A 22,495-nucleotide genomic window follows, 5' to 3' on the forward strand; every position below is an offset into this window, starting at 1 on the left:
GGTCAGGACTCCCATTTTATTATATTTATTTCTTCCAGGGTTGAGTCACTCTATGAGAACCAGATCTGTGTCTCTTAATTTTTAATGTTTCCCAAGGGTAGCTTCATGTGCTCCAAAAATGTATCAGGAACTCTTTATTGACTGACTAGTAGTTTTAGTCTTTTTAATTCAGATAATTGGGGAAGAAAGGTTTACTTCCTTGAATTACAGTATAGTTAGAGCTGAACATCTTAATAATTCATTAAAAGGAGCTGCAGTGCTGAAACCTCATTGAGTATTTACATTTGGTGTTCCTATGTATCTCTGCTGATCAGCTAAATTAAATTTAATTTTTATACCTTTGTTTCTTGCTCTTTTCTCAGAGACAAACTGAATGCCTTAAGAAGACATAAAGAAAAACTAGAAGAAAAAATTATGGATCAATATAAATTCTATGATCCTGCTCCAAAGAAGTAAGTTCTGTTGAACTCTGTTGAAGCTCTATTGCTATTTGCCTTTTTAAAAGCTTTTACTATAAAGGAAGGAAGTACCACGGTACAGAGAGAAGAACATTTATTCAACTCAGAAATAGATACAGGATTATATATGCTCTGTGTATTTATCATTGGAAATATAACATTCACCATTGTTTTTAGCCATTGGCCCTTTAATCCCAGTCGAGTGCTTGTTAGAAATATAAACTGGCTGTACCAATTTATGCACCATTTCTGATGTGAATGCAGCCCCATTTGTAGGCCCTATTATAAAATTACAGAATCTCAGAGTTGGAAGGAATTTCAGGAGGAGCACCTAGGATAGCCCCTCCATGAAAAAACACCCCTTCACTCCTGTGGCACCTCCTCAAAAGCCCATTCATTCTGTGGAACCATTCTGATGGTGAAGAAACTTTTCCTTATACTTAGCTTTAATCTTATTTGCTATGTCTTCCATTCACTAATTATAAGTCATCTCAGGCAGAGGTCCTTATTAAGTCTCTCTTATGGGAAAATATTATGCTAAACAGTAGGGATACCAAGAGGAAAAAAAGTTTAAAAAAGTCTTCTCCCCAAGGAGCTCACATTCTACTTGGAGATGCAACATGTAAGTAGATATAAAATACAGAATTATCTGAGGAGGGAGAGGTCGCCAACAATTTAGTGAACTGAGAATGGTGAGAGGTCTTAAGGTAATTGTATTCAGCTAGAAATATCCCATCCCCATGTGTTAGCCATGCTTTTCTTTTTTATCCTTTCAGCTTTTTCCTTTTTTTTTTTTTCTTTTCCTTTCTTCTCTTTTGTTGCCTCAGGTCTTGGTAGGAAGCTGCTAATTACCCGTCAAAGGCAAGTTGGAAAGTCTGCTATAAATATATAAAATAAAACAAAAGGCACTTTGCCATGACATTAGTGGAATTAGCCATGGGGACATCCATAAAAATTAGTGAGGACAGAGGATCTTTGAAGGGCATGGGAATTTAGCAGTAGTAAGCACAATGTTTATCTTCCTGCTATTGCCAAGTAACTGCTATGTATGCACAAATTATGGCCTGGCATCTGTAGATGAACTGTTAAAAGAGCCAGAAGAACACCTTCCCAGGCTTCAGCTCGTTAGTAAAGAACAGTGTTCCTTGAAAAAAATGGAAGTGTTTCTTAAAGTAAAAAATCCCCCCAAAAAACAGAAAGATGGGGTGGATGCGCACAAGGGTATCCTGACCCTTTATCACCAACTATAAATAACATTTCCCTCTCTGTACTAATGATACTTTATATATGTAAAGCAGTTTACGAAGCATTTTGTCAGGATCCTCCCAAGAAGAGACTGTTTAAGTATATTATCCCAATTTTATAGATAAGAAAGTTCATGGTTGGAAAGGTTAACTTAACTGGTCTGTCAGTCACATGACTAATAAATAACATTGGGATAAACACCATTATAAAAATGGTGGCACCCGAGGAAGAAAAAGAACAAGTGAAATCTTTGACTTAAGTAATAAACTTAATCATAACCCACTATAGTGTTTAACAGTAGTTAGTTAACAAGTACTGAACTATAAATACTGAATAGATACTTCATAATTAATCAGGAATACATATTAATAACAATAATGAGGAATAAGGCTCTTGCTGTAATAATGGCAAACTTTCTTCCTTGAGAATGCCAAGAGTGATGGTTTGGATCCCCAGATAAATGTCAAGAGACAGGTCATCCAGTTAGGGTCAAAAGTAGGAACTGTTAGTGGTGGTGGTTGAATCCCTGCAGAGGGGGCCCAGGCAGCTATTGGTCTACATCAGGGGTTCTCAAACTACGGCCCGCGGGCCAGATACGGCCCGCTAGGTTATGGCAAATGGGCTGAGGGTGGAGACAGAGTGTGAGGTTTTGTTTTTACTATAGTCGGGCCCTCCAACAGTCTGAGGGACAGTGAACTGGTCCCTATTTAAAAAGTTTGAGGACCACTGGTCTATATGTTAAAAGAGCTTTTTTGTCTTCATGGCACTTGGGTCAGGTATGATGGGTTCATTCACACCAATGATCTGGGTTCAGAAACACATTATCAGAGCTCTTAATGGCCTTAAAAAAGAAAAGGATTTTTTTCATCACCACAGAAGTTAGGTCATCACATATCATATGACTGGTCCAGCTATTAAGTGTCAGCGGCTGGATTTAAATTCAGGAAGGTGAGTTTTCCGGGCCGGGCACTATTCATTGTGTCACCTAGCTGCCCGCCATTGTACAATAGCTGTTACTGAGTGCCAGGTATCTAGGACTAAGCATGTGGTATGTTAGTCACAAGGCACCTGGAATGTCAGGTTCATTCTATGGATGAACAGATCCATAGGTCCGATGACAACTGGTGTATTCCAAAGAGAAATCCTAGATGGAGAGCCAGAACGGACCTCAGAGGCCATTCAGGATTAGTGGAAGCTTTCTCCTGGCTGTTCCATACACAGGGGAACTGTAGGTATTGATCCTGGAGAATAGAAGACACAGGAAGAATGACACAATATTTTAAAATTTTAAAGGGAGAGATTTCACTTGGGCCTGTTGGGTCCAAATAGAACCATGAGAAATTGTAGGTGCAAATTATTGATTGGCAAAAACGTCCTCACAGATATCTAAGAGTAATAAACTAACAGTTGTAGCTAACAGTTGTAGCTATATTCTCTACATGAGAACATTTCTAGTGGTAGTGATGACTGATACATTAAAAATGCTTGTCAAATTGATGACCTGTAAACTATAGGCTTGTTGTGATGGTTCATTGGGCACTTTTGGTGGTGTTCTGTTAGCTTTGTTTTAAATTCTGGTCTCATAGACCTCAGAGATGCCAGATGGATGCAATTAACTATTTCTAAGACATCTCAAGTAGAGACCTTTCAGGTTGTGAAAGTTGGTCCCTGAGGAATAGAGTCTGCTAAGGAAAGGAGGAGAGAAATCTTAGGTCTTAACCTGTACCTGATTGCTGAAATACCCTCATCGAAGGGAATTTGATCATTAGAGTAGGGGATAGCATTCTAAATTAATCATCTTGTCTGGACTCTCCATTTTACCCATTTCTCTGAGTCCTTTTTAGGGTTTTGGGGGAGCTAAACAAACAAGCAGAAAGCTATTTAAGAGTCAAAAAGCATGCGGCACATAGCAATGATTCCTCTTTGGTATACATGCTATTAAGGAGGAATCCTATAATTTGATTATCTGATGAAATCTCTTAATTTTACAGATGAGGCATCCAAAAAAGAAGTGTACAACTCCAGTGACTTAGATCTTCTTATTCCTAGTTTAATCCTTCCACTTTTCCATGATGAAATCAGCTTTCAGTTAGCCACAAGCTTGTTATCATTCTGTAAATTATTATTATTTTTGTTGCTATTGTTATTATTTCATTCAGCATTCTAGATCAGACTCTCTTTAGGAAATACCATTTATTCTACAGTTACAACACGGCATCCAGACACTCACTATGCCATCCATAATTGTGCCTGGCTTGACTCATGGCTTCTTGAGGGACCAACCCAGCCCCCAGATTGGTATCTGAAGGGTTGAGCAGCCTCGAGAAACAGAATTTCCAAGTGTTTCTTATGGTAGTATCTCCTGGAAATCTCTTCCTATATAGAAAAAACCACTGGATTGGAGCCAAAGCCTTAGTGAAACTCATCAAACCAAAGAAAGAGGGTTCAAGAGAACGCGCCAAATCAACTGCTGAGAGCCCTCCCTGGCAGCTGGACTCCGCAGATCCGGCTTCTCCATCTGCTTCCCAGCATCTCCGATTGCAGCAAGAAACCCCAGATAATATTGCTGCTGCAGGCTCCAACAGCCAGGAGGAGAGAGATGCTCACAATGGATCTGGGGGGAAAGGTAGGGCTGACTGACCCCATGGGTAACATAGGTAACCTGCTAAATGATTGATAAGCAGAGAGACCATGTGTGTACATATGCACACTTCCAACTCAAGTAGGCATTCTATGATGGACAGGTTGTTTTCCAAATGACAAAATGTAAGCATCTATCAGGTGGTCTTAAAATTCCGTCATGCTCTAATGACTTTAATTATAGAGCTGGAACCATTACTTACCAGGTAGGAGTTTTGAATATTTGCATTGCTATCTTTATAATGTCATCCTAGCTGGTGCATTAGAGAAAAAATGTATCTATGTATGTTTTTAGTATGTCTGTGATGAAATATTTCTTTGTAAAGAAATAAAACATCCTCACATAGCCTGTAGGAACCCTCAGGATCTGCACAGAACTCCTAGGCAGTTTTAAGTTTTAATAATTTACTGAAGCAATCTATAAATAACACTTCCCTCTCTGTATTAATGATACTTCACATTTGTAAAGCAGTTTACAAAGCATTTTGTCAAGATCCTCCCAAGAAGAGACTATGTAATTAATTATATTATCCCAATTTATAGATAAGAAAGTTCATGATTAGAAAGGTTAATAATCTAACTTGTCTATCAGTCACATGGCTAATAAATGGCACTGGGATGAACACCATTATAAAAATGGTGGCGTCATTATAAAAATCCTCCACCCCACAACAACCAAATCTTCCCAATGCAAATCCAGCATTCCTTTCTACATGCCATGTTTTCTTTCCATTTTAATTTTCTTGTTGTGGGTAGGGAATTCAGTTTCACTTGCAAAACAAATTTCCATGTTACCCATGCTTCCTTCCAAAAAACAGTCAAAGAAAAAAGTCTCAATGTGTCTTCTTGAGACAACCAGATCTCTATCTGGAAGTGTTCTATCATGAGTCTTTTGGAATTGTGGTAAGATGTGCAAATCAGAAATAACAGGTCTTTCCAAATAATTTATCTTTAAAATGTTGCTATTATTATAAATTGTTGGGTAGTGAGCAGAACACATAGATTTGCATAGATTCATAAAAATCTTTCCAAGTTTTCCTACAACCATCTTTTCCAATACAACTAACGTCATAAGAGTATTCCATCACATTCATAAGCCATAACTTGTTTGGGCATTCCCTTAGTCTCATATTCTTTCAAGTGGCAAATTATTTAGCTAATTTACAAATGCATCTAGCTATTGCCATTAGATGCATATCTTCAAATGTAGAAACAGTAATACATACATATCTATGCATGCATAATATTTAATGTGTATATTCAGAGGGAGGGAATCTTACATAGTCTGCTTCTGGCTCTGACTTTAACTTTTTTTGTAACTTGAGGCAAGGTACTTTCTTCCTTTGTAAAATGTGGAGTTTAGATAAGCTGGTCTTAAAGGACACATCCACCTTTGATTTTGGTGCTTTGGATGCAACACAAAACCTTATGTAGATAAGAGCTACAGACGTAGAGACTTTTTTCCAGATGAATCAAAATTTGCTCATCATTTTGAAGTTCTAAATATAATTTGATACTATTTAAAAAAAAAAAAGAAAGAGAAACTGAGACTAATGGGTGTATTACTTTTCAAATTAAACCTGTGGTTTCATTGCTGTAGGAAACTTGTAGTTCCCTACTAATACACAGGGACCTTAAAGACTGGAGAGTTACTTAGAGTCACTACAAGATTAAGTATTTTTCCTAGATTTATATTGCTAGTATATGTCAAAGGAAAGACTCAAACTCATGTTGTTCTAACTCTGAAGATACTTCTCTACCTACATTGACCTGGATGTGCTAGTCTTTTTAGACTAATTAGGCTTTTAAAAAGTTAACTTGACTTTTTGACATCCAAACATTTTTGTTTCTTGATATGTGTTATATAATACTGTAAGTGGGCAGTTTGGTGCAGTGGTGCAGCTGCATCAGGAAAACCTAGTCTCAGACACATACTAGCTGTGTTACCTCCGTTTTCTCATCTATAAAATGAAATGGAAAAGGAAATGGCAAAGTGCTCCATTATCTTTGCCAAGAATACCCCAATTGGGGTCATGAAGAGTCAGACATGACTGAACACCATCAGCAACAGCATGGGATGGAGAACTGGAAGAAACCTTAGAAATCATCTATCTATTTAGTCAAGTTTCCTTGTTTTATAAATGAAGGAGACTGAAGCCCAAAGAGGAAATCATAGGATAATAAATAATTGTAACTAGCATTTATGCAGTGCTTTGGGGTTTGCAAAGCACTCTGTGTGTTTTATCATTTAATTTTCACAACAATCTTGTAAGGAGATCTCCCTTTTTGGTTGTCCTTCACTATGTTGGAGGCAAGATTCAATGTGTCCAACTGTGGCTGACCAAATCAATACAAGCTTGGGATGCTCTATCAGAGGCTGGGTACAAATAATCCGTGTAGACATTTGGAATAGAGATGCCTCTAAATTTGCACATCTCATTTTTTTTTGAGCTACTAATATCTCTATTCCCATTTTATAGATAAGAAAACTGAGTTGGAGAGAATGTGACTTGCCCAAATTTACACAGCTAATGAATGTGTAGGGCAGGATTCACACTCAAGTCATCCCAACTCTGTCCACTATACTCCTTAGCTACTTATAGAGCTAGATAGAATTTATCTAGTCCAACCACTTTACAAATAAAAAAAAAAATAGAACAAGAGACATTAAAGTGATTTTGGTCAAGATCACACATATAGTAAGTAGCAGAACAGAGCTTCTGTACCCACTGTAACTCCAAATCCAATCTTTTTTCCTCTATTCCAATTTGGTATTTATTGGAAATTGACTTCATAAATTATGATGAAGTATATGAGCCTAAATCAGTAGAAAAATTGCAGAAATTAAATCTCCACCCTAATGCATCTTGGTAAACTTACCTATGTGTGAGCAGGTTATTATTTAAAAATATATACACATACAGATACACACATACATATATATAATGGGGACCTAGTTCATTGTTTCCCTTTTCAACTTGCATTACATACTTGTAAAATGCCTAAATTTGATACTACAGGCTCATTTGCCCTCTGCCACCTTCTGATGGCTCAAAGCATCTCAAAGCATGGACCAGGGAATCAGGGAAAAGGATCAATTAGAAGGAAAGAACTTGACACAAAGAAATAGGAATCTGGGTTATGTTTTGTTTTTAAGATTATGTATATTTTAAGAAGAAAAAAGCTTTGTTTTACATCATTAATTCTGAAACCAGTAAAAAAAAAATTGCTATGGGCCAATGTCCTTAGTTTTAAAATTTTAGATTAAACCTGATACAATTTTTTAAAAAATGGAAAATGAAAAATTCTACAAAAGCTATAAATAATCCTGTGGATGGATATAAACAGTATCCTGCCTTGTGCCTTTACAATCTGTGAAATGAAATATCACCAGTAGATGGCACTATTGGTGAAGAAATAACAGCAAAGAAGAGACCTCTAAACCATTAAAATTGTTTGGAGGAATTAAAAATATATATATATATAATCCATGGTGATGCTTAATTTCAGGTTAGTTCCTTGAAGTTCAAAGACAGAAGTCTTAGTGCAGTTTAAACTATTAAAAATTTATATCTGATTCATCAAAACATTAAAACATCAAAACATAATCATTTCTTAAAATCCAGAAATAAATAGTTGAATGGAGGGGAATTGGAGTAGAAAAAGAAATTAATGTCGAGTTTTTCAGGTTCTTTGGTAAGGTAACAGGGTAGAAAGCAAATTATAATTCAGACTATAGAAATGTTGTCTTAGAAAATCAAAGAAAATTGGAGTATTTCCTTTTAATTAAATTAAAATTTTTATTTAAATTTATTAGATTAAAAATTAATGTCAGTTGTTTGGAAGACCAAAGAATTATGTATTATCAAGATATCCAATTAGGAAAGGAGGCCTTAGGAATTTATATTTGTAGTTTTTACTGAAATAACAACTATAGAATTCTGTATTCTGTGCACTAAATTCATAACTCCCTTCTATATAATAGCTAAAAGTGTTACATTTAAATATACTTCAGATTGTCTCTCCCATGTTCAGGGTATAATTCTCCACCGGTGTTGTATGCATGGATGAAATTTTGGCTTTAAGGTATTTGCCATGACTGACAAGTTTGATCCCAGTTCTAACTGGGGTCTGAGTAGTGCATAACTTTTCTAACCATATCAGTCAGTCATCATTCATTAAATGCTTTGGATGTGCCAGTCACTATGTTATAAGCCCTTTCTGCTTTATGGGGTAATATTAGGATCTTAAGTCTGTTGAAATAATTTTGTTTTCATTTCTACCATTTCTGTACATTTCATTTATTTTATTTTCTTCTTTTTGGACCACCCGGGTGATGATAATTTAGCAGCACCACGAAAAAAGAGTCCCTTCTTGAGAAGCAAAAGCAAGGACAAAGAAAAGTCTCCAACAGCTCTCTCTAAACGCCTGCGATTCTGGTCCTCCTCCGACATCCCACCCTCTCCTAACGAATCTCTCTCTTTCTCGGCCATTGGAGATTTCTAATACCACCTTTCCTTTTATCATCTTTCTTCATCACGTACCTTCATTCATCTCTGGAGTTCCAAAACAAAAACAGTAGTGTAAATGCTAAGTGACCAGCAGCGGCCATGAGTGACCCTCCCTTCCCTCTTGATACCATTGCTATACGTTACTCCAATCACAAACCCAAGCCAAGTTTTAAACTGACCAATATGGATTGTAATTCCAAAGTAGAAGATGAGTTCTTACACCTGATGGATTGTTTCTTCAGTGCAGTAGTTTAGGGGAACCTCCTGGTACATACAGCACACGTATGTATCTCTTGGACCAGGGCTCCATAGTAAGTGAGCAAAGTTGTGTGTGCTTCCAAGTCTCCCTTGTTGTTGCAGGCTTATTTCATGTCCGGCTATAAATTGGCATTAGTCAGCTTTTGCTACAGTTCCTAAAATGTAATGCTTTCCATAAAGTGGGATTAAAAAAAACCTTATCTCTTTTGCAATTGAGTTTTAAATCCCCTTTTCCTGTTACTGTGTCTTAGTATCCTAACAAATATGACCACCTGTTACACGCTACTGTTATTAAAGGCTCAATTCCAATGTCTCTATGTTCCATGTTTGTTTTAAGAGATCTGCTGCTCCTTTTATGTATTTTGAAAAATTGGATCAGTCTGTCCTAGGACAGATTCCAACTTAGGACAGAGCTCTGTATCTACAAAAATTGTATATGTAAAAATAGCTATAGACAACACCATAACTACCAGGAAAAGGAAGAAACAGCCGGTCAGCACAAGCCTTTAGCTAAAGCACAGCTGCTGTTTTACCCTTTCTTTCTGTCTTTCTGGCATGTTTTCTAAGACCATGTTATCTCTATCCTTCATGCTAACTACTCATTTCATCTCATCTCTGCCCTCCCTCCCATTTTGTCCTTTTTAAACTTAACTCCTACATAATCTGTGCAGATTCATTTCACCAAACTTGAATCTTGCTTCTCATCAAGGTTACCTTCCAAAACACAAAAGGACCATTTAAATGGTTGGCAAATTGAACCCATTTCTCTGATTTCTGAGAAGGTAGGGGAAAGACAAATTTATGAAGAAATAACTTTGGATTTTAGGTAAAGGCATGAGACTAAAAAAAGGATATAATACTTTGGTCATCAAAATGGAACATTTTTAGAATGTTGTTGGTTTGGTTTTATTTTTCATTTATACTAATGTCAGGAAAATGTGGCTATTGGGCAGACTTGTACTTTGTGATATAAAAAAGCCATTCACCCTTTTCCCTTTTTGCATATCAAAGAAAAAATTAGTTTTTTTTTCTTTTGGGTGAAAGAATATGCATAATGTTCACACTTTTCCACTTTAAAAAAATTATGAGATGTTAAACCTTCAAAGATCATGAATAACATTAAGTATCATAGAAAAAATCACACAACACATCCAATTTCCTGAGCCACTTAGAATTTCTAGTATAAGTTTTTTTTTTGTCTTGTAGTTTATCTCAGAAGAATTTTATCTACTTTTTATTAGATGTTTTCAAAATGTGGGTAAACTGTTATGAGTTTGCCCCCTCACTAATCTTTTGGGACTTATCTTCCTTTCTGTTTCTTTTCTTTGATACTTCCTTTATTTTTCCTTTTCTCACTCTTGGATTGTTCCTGATGTGACAAGGATAAGTCCATTTTAAAGCAGGCCCCAAAAGGCCTTAAATGGAATCCTTTTTTGAAATAGGCTGTTCGGGGGGGGGAGAAGGGCTGATGAATAGTTTGCCCATCAAGCTGCTTGTTTGTGTGGTTCTGTGTGTGTCCTTCCTCCCCCAGCTTCTTGGTCTTCGTGATCAATATCCCAGGAGGAATTTTTTAACACTTAATTTTTCTTCCCTCCTCTGTTGTTTCTGCCTTAGTCCCCAGTGATCTGAAGCAGAAACGAGGCTCCCCTCACGGAGGCAGCAGTGATCACTTCGAGGCTTCCACAGACTCCGTGATCAAGCACTGGCACACAGAGCTGGGCTCAAGGGCTCACTCCACCTCGGCCATCCACTTAACCCCTTCTAGCTCGACCCCCATTGCCAGGCACACAGGCCTGCCCAAAGGTAGGTGGGAGAGAGCCACCATCCCTGTCACTGTCCCATATTCTTGGGCTAGAACTCAAAACTTTGACCTTGGACCAGCTAAGTGGCGCAGTGGATAGAGCACCAGCCCTGAATTCAGGAGGACCCAAGTTCAAATCTGGTCTCAGACACTTAGCACTTCCTAGCTGTGTGATCCTGGGCAAGTCACTTAACCCCAGCCTCAGGGAAAAAAAAAAGACTTTGACCTTGACCTCATGTTTAACCAATCCTTGAAAATGGCATTTTGCATTCTGATTTCTAATACATGTGGTGGGAAAATGTATTCCATTTCCATAAAAACTCTATAGAATTATGGGAAACAAGTAGCCTATGATTCCCCTAAGTTATCATATTTACTTATATACAATAATCCGGACATTTATTAGTTGCCTCCTATGTGTATATATGCCATTATTCATAGTTTTGGGCTTGTCAGGACAAAAGTTAAATGGTTCCTGCCCTCAAGGAATTTAGTTTCTACAAAAGAGACAATACTAAACAAGCATATACAAAATGAATAAAAAGTAATTTTGGGAGGGAGCAGGGAAAATCTATCTCCCAAGTATTTATTAAGTACCTACAATGTGCTAACCTGTAAATACAGGTAGGGGCAGGTAGATGGTGCAGTGCATAGAGTGCAGAACCTGAAGTCAGAAAGACTCATCCTGAGGTCAAATATGGCTTGTGTGACTCTGGGCAAGTCACTTATTCCTATTTGCCTCAGTTTTCCTCATCTGTAAAACAAGGTGAAGAAGGACTTGGCAGATCATTCCAGTATCTTTTTTAACAGTATTTTATTTTTCCAAATCCATTTAAAGATAGTTTTCAACATTAATTTTTGTAAAACTCTTGTGTTCTAATTTTTTTTCCTTACTTCCCCCCTTCCCAAAACAGCAAGCAATCTGATATAATATGCGCAATCCTTTTTAACACATTTCCATATTTGTTATATTGTGTAGGAAAAATGAGTCCAAAGGGAAAAAATATGAGAAAGAAAAAACAAACAAACAAAAAGGTGAAAATATACTATGTTTTGATCCACATTCAGTCTCCATAGTCCTCTCTCTGGATGAGATTGACATTTTCTATTCCGAGTCTCTTGGAACTGCCTTACATCACCTCATTGTTGAGAAGAGCCATATCCACAGTTGATCATCACATAGTCTTGTTGTTTCTGTGTACAATGATCTCCTGGTTCTAGCTCACTTCACTCAGTATCAGTTCATGTAAGTCTCTCCAGGCCTCTCTGAAATCAGCCTGCTCATTATTTCTCAGAGAAAAATAATAGTCCATTACCTTCATATACAGTAACTTATTCAGCCATTCCCCAGCTGATGGGCATCCACTCAATTTCTAATTCCTTGCACTACAAAAAAAAGAGCTGTTACAAACATTTTTGCATATGGGGTCTTTTTCCCTTTTTTGTGATCTCTTTGGAATATAGGCCCAGTAGTGAGACTACTGGATCAAAGCGTTTTCAGTTTTATAACCTTTTGAGCATAAAAACACTCCAATATCTTTGCCAAGAAAACCCCAAATGGAGTTTACTCATGAAGAGAAAGACATGGCTGAAGTGACTGAACAACAACAAATACAGGTGCAAAGATCAGTGAAATAGTCCTCATCCATTGACAAACAAGATAATTTCAGTTTATCTTTTTGCTGTTTGCAGTTTACTCAGGATTACTTAGCTTGTTGTCAAATAGGAAATTCTCCAAGTGGTAAGGAAATTGAAATGAGTACATAATTTAATTCCCAATGGAAAAATGTGGCAGCACAAAGTACTTGAATATTGGAAATAATATGTGAATGTTCTTGATATAGGACCAAGAGATAGATAAAAAGGCCTTTGGGTTCTTAACCGTTTTGTGCCACTTTTTTGCCCTTCTTGGAATAATGTTTTTAAATAATTAAAGGAAATGCTAAATTTCTGTTCAAAGTTAGTGAAAATTAAAAAAAAAAAAATTGACCCACCTTGTTTACAGTGGCCTGCCTAGAATTTCTTCATGGATCCCATTACTTGGGAAGTCCTGATGTGGACATTTTCAATATTAGAAAACTGAGGCCCAAAGTGAGGAAATTATGTCTCTAGGGACATTTACCAGTGTAGGCATCTAATAAATGCTTATTGAATTAAAATGATTATAAGTTGTTATTTTCTGTTTAATCGTTTCAGTCATGTCTCATTCTTCAGGCCTCCACTTGGAGTTTTCTGGAATGACCTGCCATTTCCTTCTCCAAATCATTTTACAGATGAGGAAACTGAGGCAGACCTAATAGAGTCAGGAAAATTTGAGTTCAAATCCAGCCTTAGATTGTTCTCTGTGCATTGTACCTACTTAGGGATCCCTTGATTGTAGATAGTAAGTGAAAAGTATAAGATTTGAACCTTTGTCCTCTTTCTATGAAATATCACTGAGTTAAACATTTGTAAACCAGTGTATCAATGTCTATTTTGGGAGGAACAACTTTCAAAATCCTAATTCATCTTAGGACCAGAGACTGTTTCAAAAAAATAATTTGCCTTAGAGTTGAAAGCCTTTTCTTCTTGATATATTTTCCTCAAGGTTCATTATTCTAGGCTGATCTACCACCTAATTATTTCAACTAGAAGCCAGATGAAACTTTAGCTAATGACTTGCCCCCATCTTAGGGCCAGGACTGATCCATTGTCATTTATCAAGTCCTACACACAAGATATTGGTGGTATATTAAATTTATTTCTGCTCTTGTTACTAAACACTACAGCCAGTTTTTGATCCAGCTAAAACTCATCCTATTTGTTTCCCCAACATTGATTCTTTAAGTAGCTTGTCTTTAAGTATCCAAAGCACATTACATTTTTGTTAGTTTGGAAGGCAAAATTTTGTTTTTGTAAGGGAAAATCATGAATTTTTGCCAAATTAGAATTGGACAGGTGCCCAGCAGGTTTTAAGAAGAGAACTTTTCCCCATCTTTCCCAAACAAAATGGGAATTAATTTACAGCATTTCATTTCCTGATGGTTCTTTGCTATTATGAGCTAATCTTAGAGAATTTAGTTTACTAAGCAGTTTCCTTCTTCCCTGGCTCGGAGCATTTCCCTTACCTTATTGTTGCTTATCCTTCATTTTAGAAGAGGACCATGAAATCAGGGAGGTGATACCCTGACATGCAAGTTGGGTTTGGATTTAGGTGAGGGAGGGCTGGGCAAGGTCACCTGACTCACTTTTCCCTCCAGAGCTGCATGGTCCAGGAACTAGATACAGATCAGGACGACTGGAGATGGCCCTGGATGCAGTGAGAGACTAAGACCACATGTGCCGTTCAGTGATTAAGGTTGGGTAGCAGTTGAGGCAAAGAATATCCTCTTTGACCTAGTCCAAAAAAAATTAATCTTAATAAATGAATAAATAAATCTGGAAGTAAAGACCTTCAGGTTTCTGACCAAAGCAGAAAGGATTGTTATTTATATTCAATCTGAGTCAATCAGGAATCAAACAATGCCAAATGGGGCTTGGCCTAGGACCTTTTGGTGGCCAATTACAATCAGATTAGTTTTGGTTCAAGGCCTGGACCTTAAGAGAGAAATCTATCCAGCAAACCCCAAAATATCTTGGAAGAGTTCAAAGATGTGAAAGAGGGAAAAATGCTTTTAAGAACATCTGTAGGTAAGAATATAATATCTTATGTGAACAGAGGAATGGAAGGGAGGAAGAGAGAAAGGAAGGAAGAGGGAGGAAGGAGGAAGGAAAATGGGAGAAAAGAAAGAAGGAAGGGAGAAAAGAAGAAAAGAATGAAGAAAGGAGGAAGGGCAGAAAAAGGAAAGGAGGGAGAAAAAAAGGAAGGACTGAAAGAAGGGAAGGAGAAAGGAATGAAGGAAGGAAAGAGGGAGGGAGGGAAAAAGGAAAAAAAGGAAAGGAAGGAAGGAAAGGAGGAATGAAGGGAGAGAAGAAGTCTTCCAACTGACCAATTCTTTCCCTTATCTTGTTCTTTGTGGAGCAACAACATTTCTGTGATACTATCGGATAATGGTAATTCAGTAAACATTTTTAAGTGCTTACCATGTGTAGTATGTGGATATAAACAGAGATAAAAAATAATCTCTATCCTCAAGGATAATCTAATGTGGGAAGACAACATGCAAACAAACATATACAAAGCAAGGTACTTATAGAATAAATAGGAAATAGTTTTAAAAAGAGGGAAAGAAATGGAACTAAGAAGGATTAAGAAAGGCATCTAATAGAACAATTTTATTGGAACTTAAGGAGGCCAGGGAACAGAGAAGGGAGAGTATTTCAAGCATAGGAGATAGACTGAGATAATTCCAGTAACTGAAAGATCACGAGTGCCTTGTTCATGGAAAAGCCAGAAAGCCAGTAACACTGGATTAAAGAACGTATGTAAGAAAACTGGAAAAGTAGGAGGGTGCTCGGTCATCAAGGGCTTTAAATGCCAAATAGAGCATTTTGCATTTGCTCCGGGAGGTAATGGGGCCCACTGGAGTTTGTTAAGTAGGGGATGACACTTTAATTGCTGGAGGATGGATTAAAGTAGGGAGACTTGGGACAGGTGATCCCTCCAGCAGGTTCTTCCCCTCAGAGCTTGAGGGGATGGGGGCCTGTACTAAAGTGATGGCAATGTCTGAATCAAGAAGGGAGCATATTCAAGAGATTACAGGGATGAAATCAGCAGGCCCTGGCAATAGCTTGGATATGGGGCAGTGAGAGATAACGAGGAATCCAGAATGATTCCTGAAGAAAGCCTGAAGCTTGAAATGAAGCCTGAAGAAATGGGAGGAGGATGCTGCCCTCCTAAGGGAGGAGAAGGTGGGAGAAAATAATTTGTTCTGATTTGGACATAATGAGTTTAAGGTGTCTGTTGGACATCTAATTTGAGATGTCTAAAAAACAATTGGAGATGCAAGATTGGAAATCAGCAGAGATTTGGGCAGGGTGTAGGTAGTTTTGAAAATCATCTCCATGGAGATGTTAATTAAATCCATGAGGTCACCAAGTAAAATGTCCTATAGAGAGAAGAGAAGCTAGCAATAATAACAATAATAATAATATCACTTAGCAATTCCTTAGTGTTTTAAAGTTTACAATGTGCTTTAACATATGTTATCTTATTGGATAAATGAGACTTCCATTGTTTGGAAGTCTGTTATAGAGGACAGACAGTTACAGAAAGAAGCTATAACTACACAGTCCCATTTGACTTGATACAAATATTCATTTTATTCTCAGGACCCCCCAGAAGCAGACACTAATATTATCCTCATTTTAAAATGGGGAAACTGAGGGAAACAGGTCAAGTGACTTGTCCACCAATTTGAGACTAAATTTGAACTTGGGTCTCCTAACTGGTCCAACTCTCTTTCTACCTTAAATCCAGGGAGATCTGAGTTCATATCACACCTCTGACATATACTAGCAATGTGACTTGGGAAGTCATATAAGCACAATATTCCAGGCAGATTTCTTGGTCTGTACCTTGCAAAGAAGGCTCTGATACCCATTGAGAGAGGGAATTTCTTCATGTGGGAGGTCATCATGTCATTGAAATCAAAGGGTTGTTCCCATTTCTTCCTTTGTTAAGAAGTGTGGACCCATATATAACTGATAATATATTGCTTGGCTTTCTCAAGGGGCAAAGGAGGGGTAATTGGGAAATATTTAGCACAATAAAAATAATTTTAAAATCTTTCAAAAACAGAGTAGGAAAAAAGGAAATGTGGACCAAGGTGATAGACTTTTGTTAATTAAAAATTCTGGTGAGCTTTTCCAATTCCCCTGCTCCTTTTGCTCTCTCCCCACTCCAAGGGAAATAAATAAAAGTCCAGGCTACAGAAAGACTAATTAATTGCCTTCAGGGTCACCTCCTTTTGGTGGAATTGGCTTTGATGCTGAAAAGCATGACTTTGTGGTTTAAATATTAAACTCTTTTTATTCTATCCTTAGGCTAGTTTTCTTCTGAGTACTTAAAGTATCCATATTGTTTCAGAGAGGGAAATAAATTCTGCTAGCGTTAGTAGGGCACTGAACAAAACTGTCATTCCTTTAACAAACATGTATTAAACTCTTGGTGTTTACAAGTTTCTGGAAAAACAAAAACAGATGGAGGGCGGAAGAATTTGGAACTGACAATTTTTTAAAATTAGTGTTAAAATTTTTTATATGTAAATTAGGAAATAGCAAAATGAGAAATATATTCAAGAAGCTTTTTGGTCAAAGGCTGAAGACAAAGAAATTCACATATTTAGATAATGCTTGCTATGTACCAGACACCTTGCCCAGAGCTTTATAATTGTTTTCTCATTTGGTCCTCACAATTACCCAGAGAGGTGGATGCTATGATTGCTCTATTTTTGCAGATGAAGAAACTGAGACAAACAGAGATGAAGTCACTTGCCCAAAATCACACACTACATTTGAACTGAGGTTTTGCCAACTTCAGGCCCAGCCCCTCTGTCCATTTTCCTTCCTTGCAAAGTGCTGTGGGGAATTTGAGGAGGGAAAGATCAGGGGGAAGGCAGGCTTCATGAAGGATAGAATAGATAGGCCCACTGAATTAAAGGAAGAAAAAAATTTCAGTAGAAGGAAGCAGACCCATTCCAAAGACATTGATTGGAGACATTGGCAGTAGCACAGAATTGAGAGAATCCAGCATTAGAATAGGAGATAGAGAGCAAGAATATTTGAAGGAGAAATATAATATGTTGTTTTAGGACAAAGTGCTTTAAATGTGTTGTCTGTTATAGTAAGAGATAAAACTGGAAAGGCATATTGGAGACAGTGAGAAGGTAGAGGCTTGAAGGCCTGAATCAGGAGTTTCTATTTAATTTATTAGGCAATGGGGAGCATTGTTTCACATTTTTAAAAATGAGTGTTAAAAAACCTAAACTAAGCAAACTAAGATTTCTGAGGTGAGATTTTGATGCAGAATGCCATTGACTAGCTTCCCTTTTCAATGTCTTTACTTGTCCTCTCTCCTAGTCCGTCCAAAATTTTTACATTTGTGGAGCTTTGACATCAGTTAAATGGATATGAATTACTCTGATAATTTGCATTTTTTCACATTAGGTTACAATTCTGATGATAACCTTTGTGAGCCAGCCCCAGATCTAGAGTTCACCAACCACAGGCAGCATGGTAAGTGTCATTTGGCTGGGAAAGTCTCTCATTTTAGGAACATGTTCCCCTAAGCAAATCAGTTAAATAAGCATTCACAAAGCTGTTATTATATGGGAATCCGAAGACCACCATCCCAGACTGTAAAGGACAGGAACTTTGGAGAAATATACTTAAGGCTCAGTATGATTGATTTAATCCTACAACAAGGTGTTAACTCAGTGGAATTGATAAGACAATGGTTATCTAGTTTAGCAAGTGAGTTCTCTAGTTCAGTATGATTAATTTAATCTTACAACAAATAATGATTCCCTAGTGATATAATGATTGGTTTATACTCAGTATAGTGTAATGATGTAATTGTAATATAAAGTATATAAACTGGGACGAACTCAGCAAGAGAGAGAGAAGACAAAGGACTGGAGGCTAGAGCTCAATCTCTCGGACTCAGACTGGCAGATCAAGACCCTCATGGTGGCTCTCCTGCCTCCTGCACTTTGAGAGAGAAAACTTGATCAGCCTCTGGTGGCTCTCTACATCTCCTGATTTCTTTTTTTTTAGAACATAGGTGATCACGCCCTCCCTGACTTCTCAGGGAGGTGAGAACCCCAAAAAGGAGGTATCATGCCCTTCCTGAATCCTCAGAAAAGGAGGTGAAAACACCAAAAAGGAGGGAAATGGGGAGTCAAACCAGATTTTGTTAGTGGGTATACCTAAATCCATCAGCACAGGAGATATTACACAAGCACATAGTAACAGGCTAGTAGTAATGTAACAAATAACATGAATCAGCATGAGGAATTATATATATCCATAAGTCCTAGAAATAGTCCAAAACCAATCTCTTTCCATCATTTCATGTGTCAGGGAATTACAGAATCCAATGATTCCTTCAGGTTTTGAAGTTCTGCAACAGTCTTATGCTACAATTTCCATGGGTTAACAGTCATGTTTTTTTAGTGGCAGATGTTTCTTAGGTCTTCTCTACACCAACCCATCCTCCCAAAAAACTTGCATTCTGCTGGAAGAGTGAGATCTTTGTTGTCTGGTTTTCATGAGAACCAAAATATTTCTTTTTTGTATGTTGTGTCTAGTATGGTGTCCAATTTGGGAAGCTCACTAAAACTGAGTATATGTCCTTGGGAAAGGTAACCAGCCTCAGTTATGCTATTCTTGGTTTCTCAATTGATACATAGACCTTAAAGCATCTTATTCACTGTGGTACTCTCTCGCTCTCTCTCTCTCTCTCTCTCTCTCTCTCTCTCTCTCTCTCTCTCTCTCTCTCTCTCTCTCTCTCTCTCTCCCTCCCTCCCTCCCTCCCTCCCTCCCTCCCTCCCTCCCTCCCTTCCTCCCTCCCTCCTTCTCTCTCTCTCTTCCTCCTTCTCTCTCCCTACCTCTCTTTCTCTCTGTCTCTCTTTTTCTCTATGTGTCTCCCCTCTCTCTTTCTCTCTGTCTCTGTCTGTCTTGCTGTCTCTCTGTCTCTGTCTGTCTCCTTCTCCTTACCTCTTTCCCTCTGTTTTCCTTCTCTTCTTCCCTTTTCCTTACTAGATAAGATATGTGTGGATATATACATGCAAAATGCACATATATCTATACATATGTATGTATGTGTCTCCTTCCTCCCCTTTCCCTCTCAGCTTTGGGGCTATCTTTCTACGTGTTATATCATATTGTTGCTTAATGTTATTTTTATTTTTATTAATGATATTATTAGAATTAATTTCTGATAGCAATTTCTTTGTAAAAGACCTTGTCTTATTCCATCCTTTGCTAGTCTAAAGTATTCATAGAAACATATATAAGAGACAGACAGGCAGTTTTCTGTATTTGCTAGGTTGAACAATGGGCCATCCTCTTTAATCAAGTATGAGTCAGAAGCAAATGAAACAAACAGGCTGAAGAAATAACAATTATAAATTGCATTTTGTCCAATTGATTTCTTTTAAGCTCCAAGTATAGGGTTGGGTGCCAGAAGAAATACAGAATTTAAAGAAGACATTGTCCTCACCATACTGGGCTAGCAGTGCAGTCAAAGGGATGTGACTTATATGTAAATGACTTACAAGACAAGTGCATTTAGGGATGTTTTGGAGCCAGCTTGTGTGCACTGATTGTTTTTATTCTCAGCATGAGCATTTACACCTCAGAAATCAGCAACCCCTCCATCCAAGGCTTGATTCATTGCTCTATTGATTGTCTAAACTTAGAAAAGTGATAGTGAAAATATCAATAATTGAAATTTGTGGGGGGAGGAGTATGTGGGAAGAGTGGAGAGAGAGAAAAAAGGAAAGAGGAAGGGAGAAGGGGAGAAAAAGGGGGAGAGGGAGGGGAAGAGAGAAAGAGGGAGAAAGGGAGAGAGGGAAGGAGGAAGAGGGGAAAGAGAGAAGAAAAGGAGGGAGAGGGAAGAGAAAGGGGAAAAGAGGAGAGGGAGGAAAAGAGAGAAAGGGAAGGAGGAAGATGGGAGAGAGAAGAGGAAGGGAGGAGGGAGAGGAAAGAGAAAGGGGAAGAGTAGAGGGGAGAGAGGGGAAAGAGGGAGAAAGAAGGGATAAAGGGAGGGGGTAAGGAAAAAAGGGAGGCAGGGCTGGGGAGAGGGGGGTGTTAAATTTTTACCAACAAAGTCCTGGGTATGAACAAAGTATCCTGCAAAGTCCAAGGAAGGAATGTTCATTACTAACTGGGGAGAATCAGGAAGGTTTCTTTGAAGAAATGATCCTGTGGGCCAGGCTCTGAAACAACGGTATTCAGACTGGAGGAATAGTGTGAAATGGGACTCGGGCTGTTTCAGGGAGAGAGGAGGGAATCCCGATTGGATTGTAGCACAGTTGTAACACTGGGGAAAGGCGTAGTTACTTGCTATTGGACCTTTCAGAAGAACAAGGGTTTATACCCTCAGTACTGGAGTAAAGTGTGGCAGGAATGGACTGGGAAAGCTTTCATTAAGTTCTTACTTTGTAGCACTTAGGATGTATAGGTCATTGTACTAAGGAAATGCTAAGGGTAATTGACATTCCCTGCTCTCAGAGGGCTCTGGTGCTGATTGGAGGTAGCAAAGGCATCAAGTATTGCTGTCGGTGCTTAATAAATGTTTGGTGGATTTATCAGAAATATATGCAAAACAAACACAAGGTAATTTGGACAGGCTTCAGTAACTAGGGACGGATATTAAGAAAGGCGTGATGCAGGACGTTTTCTTTGAGCTAAGCTCTGAGAGATTCTAGCAGGCAAAGTGAGGGGGAAGGGGAGCATTCCAGACATTTGATTTGTGCTGAGCTCTGAAGGATTTTACCAGGCAGAGGTGGGAGAGAGTGGGAACAGAGAGTACAAAAACATGGAGTCAGGAAGCAGGGTGTCCTGTGTTAGAACAGCAGCACTGCCAGTTTGGCCAAACCAAGGAGTTCCTTATAAGCCTAAAAAGGCCAGTTATAGTTCACGTATTCTTGATGATCTCCTCAAGACCCTGTATGTGCTCAGGCTTCTCTCTCTCTATATATCTCCTCCTTACCTCTTTCCCTCTTCTTCCTATGTATACATGTAAAATACACATATCTATACATATGTATGCTTGTGTCCCCTTCCTCCTTTCCCCACTCAGCTTGGGGCTGTCTTTCTAGGTGTTTGTCAAGATGCTTGTGATCCCGAGGTCTTCTCAGGGAAAAAAGGTTGGGCTTTCCCTCCCCTCTTCACACCTTTCCTCCCGGACACCAGCTGTTGAAGTGTAATACCCATCTTGTACAGACCATTAAACTTTTTAGGCAATTTTTCAACTGCATTATTCAACTGAGTGCCTCTTCTTCAAGGAAACCTTCCCTGTTTCTTGAGTAAAGATTTAACAACTGTTAAACTCAAAAAATAAAAAAAAATGCTGAAGTCCTTCTCCTAACCACAGCATTTCCAAAAACAGAGCAGAAGTGATGGATGATTTTATTAGACTGATTGTCTTTCTGTCTGGACTACATCTGTTGCTGTTCCCTTTCAGTGTCCCGGCCCCATAGCTTAGAGAGCAGCAGGACTGCATCAGGCAACAGCTCGCCTCTTAACCTAAAAGGTAAGTAAGCACTGCAGTTCTGTTCTTGGTGGGTTCTTAACAAGCTAAAAGGCTGCACAGAGGAGCAGTTAGCTACAACTTTTAAACTTCTTCCAGAGTGTTTATCCTAGGTACAATTCTAGGCAGCTCAGCTTGATGCAATGAGAAGAGCACTTGGCTGTAAAGTCAAGAAAACCTGCTTTCAGATCTAACCTCTGACACTTGCTAGTTGAGCTACTTATTTACTCTCTCTGGGCCTCAATTTCCTAATCTATAAAATGAGAGGATTAGACTGTATGGTTCTGTGGAATACTGGCTCGTGCAGTTGATGAAAGTGCTGAGCCTAGAAGAATTGGATTCAAATCCAGACTTAGATGATTACTAGCTGTGTGATCCTGGGCAGTCACTTAGATGCTGTTTATCT

The 22,495-nt window shown here is 38.2% G+C and overlaps 1 protein-coding gene across 2 annotated transcripts in view; it reads left to right on the forward strand.

Moving 5' to 3' along the window:
• Positions 1-22,495, forward strand: part of CCDC88C (coiled-coil domain containing 88C) — a 221,760-nt gene that overhangs the window by 187,253 nt on the left and 12,012 nt on the right. For both annotated transcript variants that reach the window (XM_074289718.1, XM_074289719.1), the window contains 5 exons: positions 363-452; positions 4,088-4,329; positions 10,727-10,915; positions 18,000-18,068; positions 22,024-22,092. In XM_074289718.1, coding sequence (XP_074145819.1) covers positions 363-452; positions 4,088-4,329; positions 10,727-10,915; positions 18,000-18,068; positions 22,024-22,092 — 659 coding nt within the window. The remainder of the gene's footprint in view (positions 1-362; positions 453-4,087; positions 4,330-10,726; positions 10,916-17,999; positions 18,069-22,023; positions 22,093-22,495) is intronic.

The sequence above is a fragment of the Sminthopsis crassicaudata genome, chromosome 2, assembly GCF_048593235.1.
Source record: "Sminthopsis crassicaudata isolate SCR6 chromosome 2, ASM4859323v1, whole genome shotgun sequence".
Classification (NCBI taxonomy): Eukaryota; Metazoa; Chordata; class Mammalia; order Dasyuromorphia; family Dasyuridae; genus Sminthopsis; species Sminthopsis crassicaudata.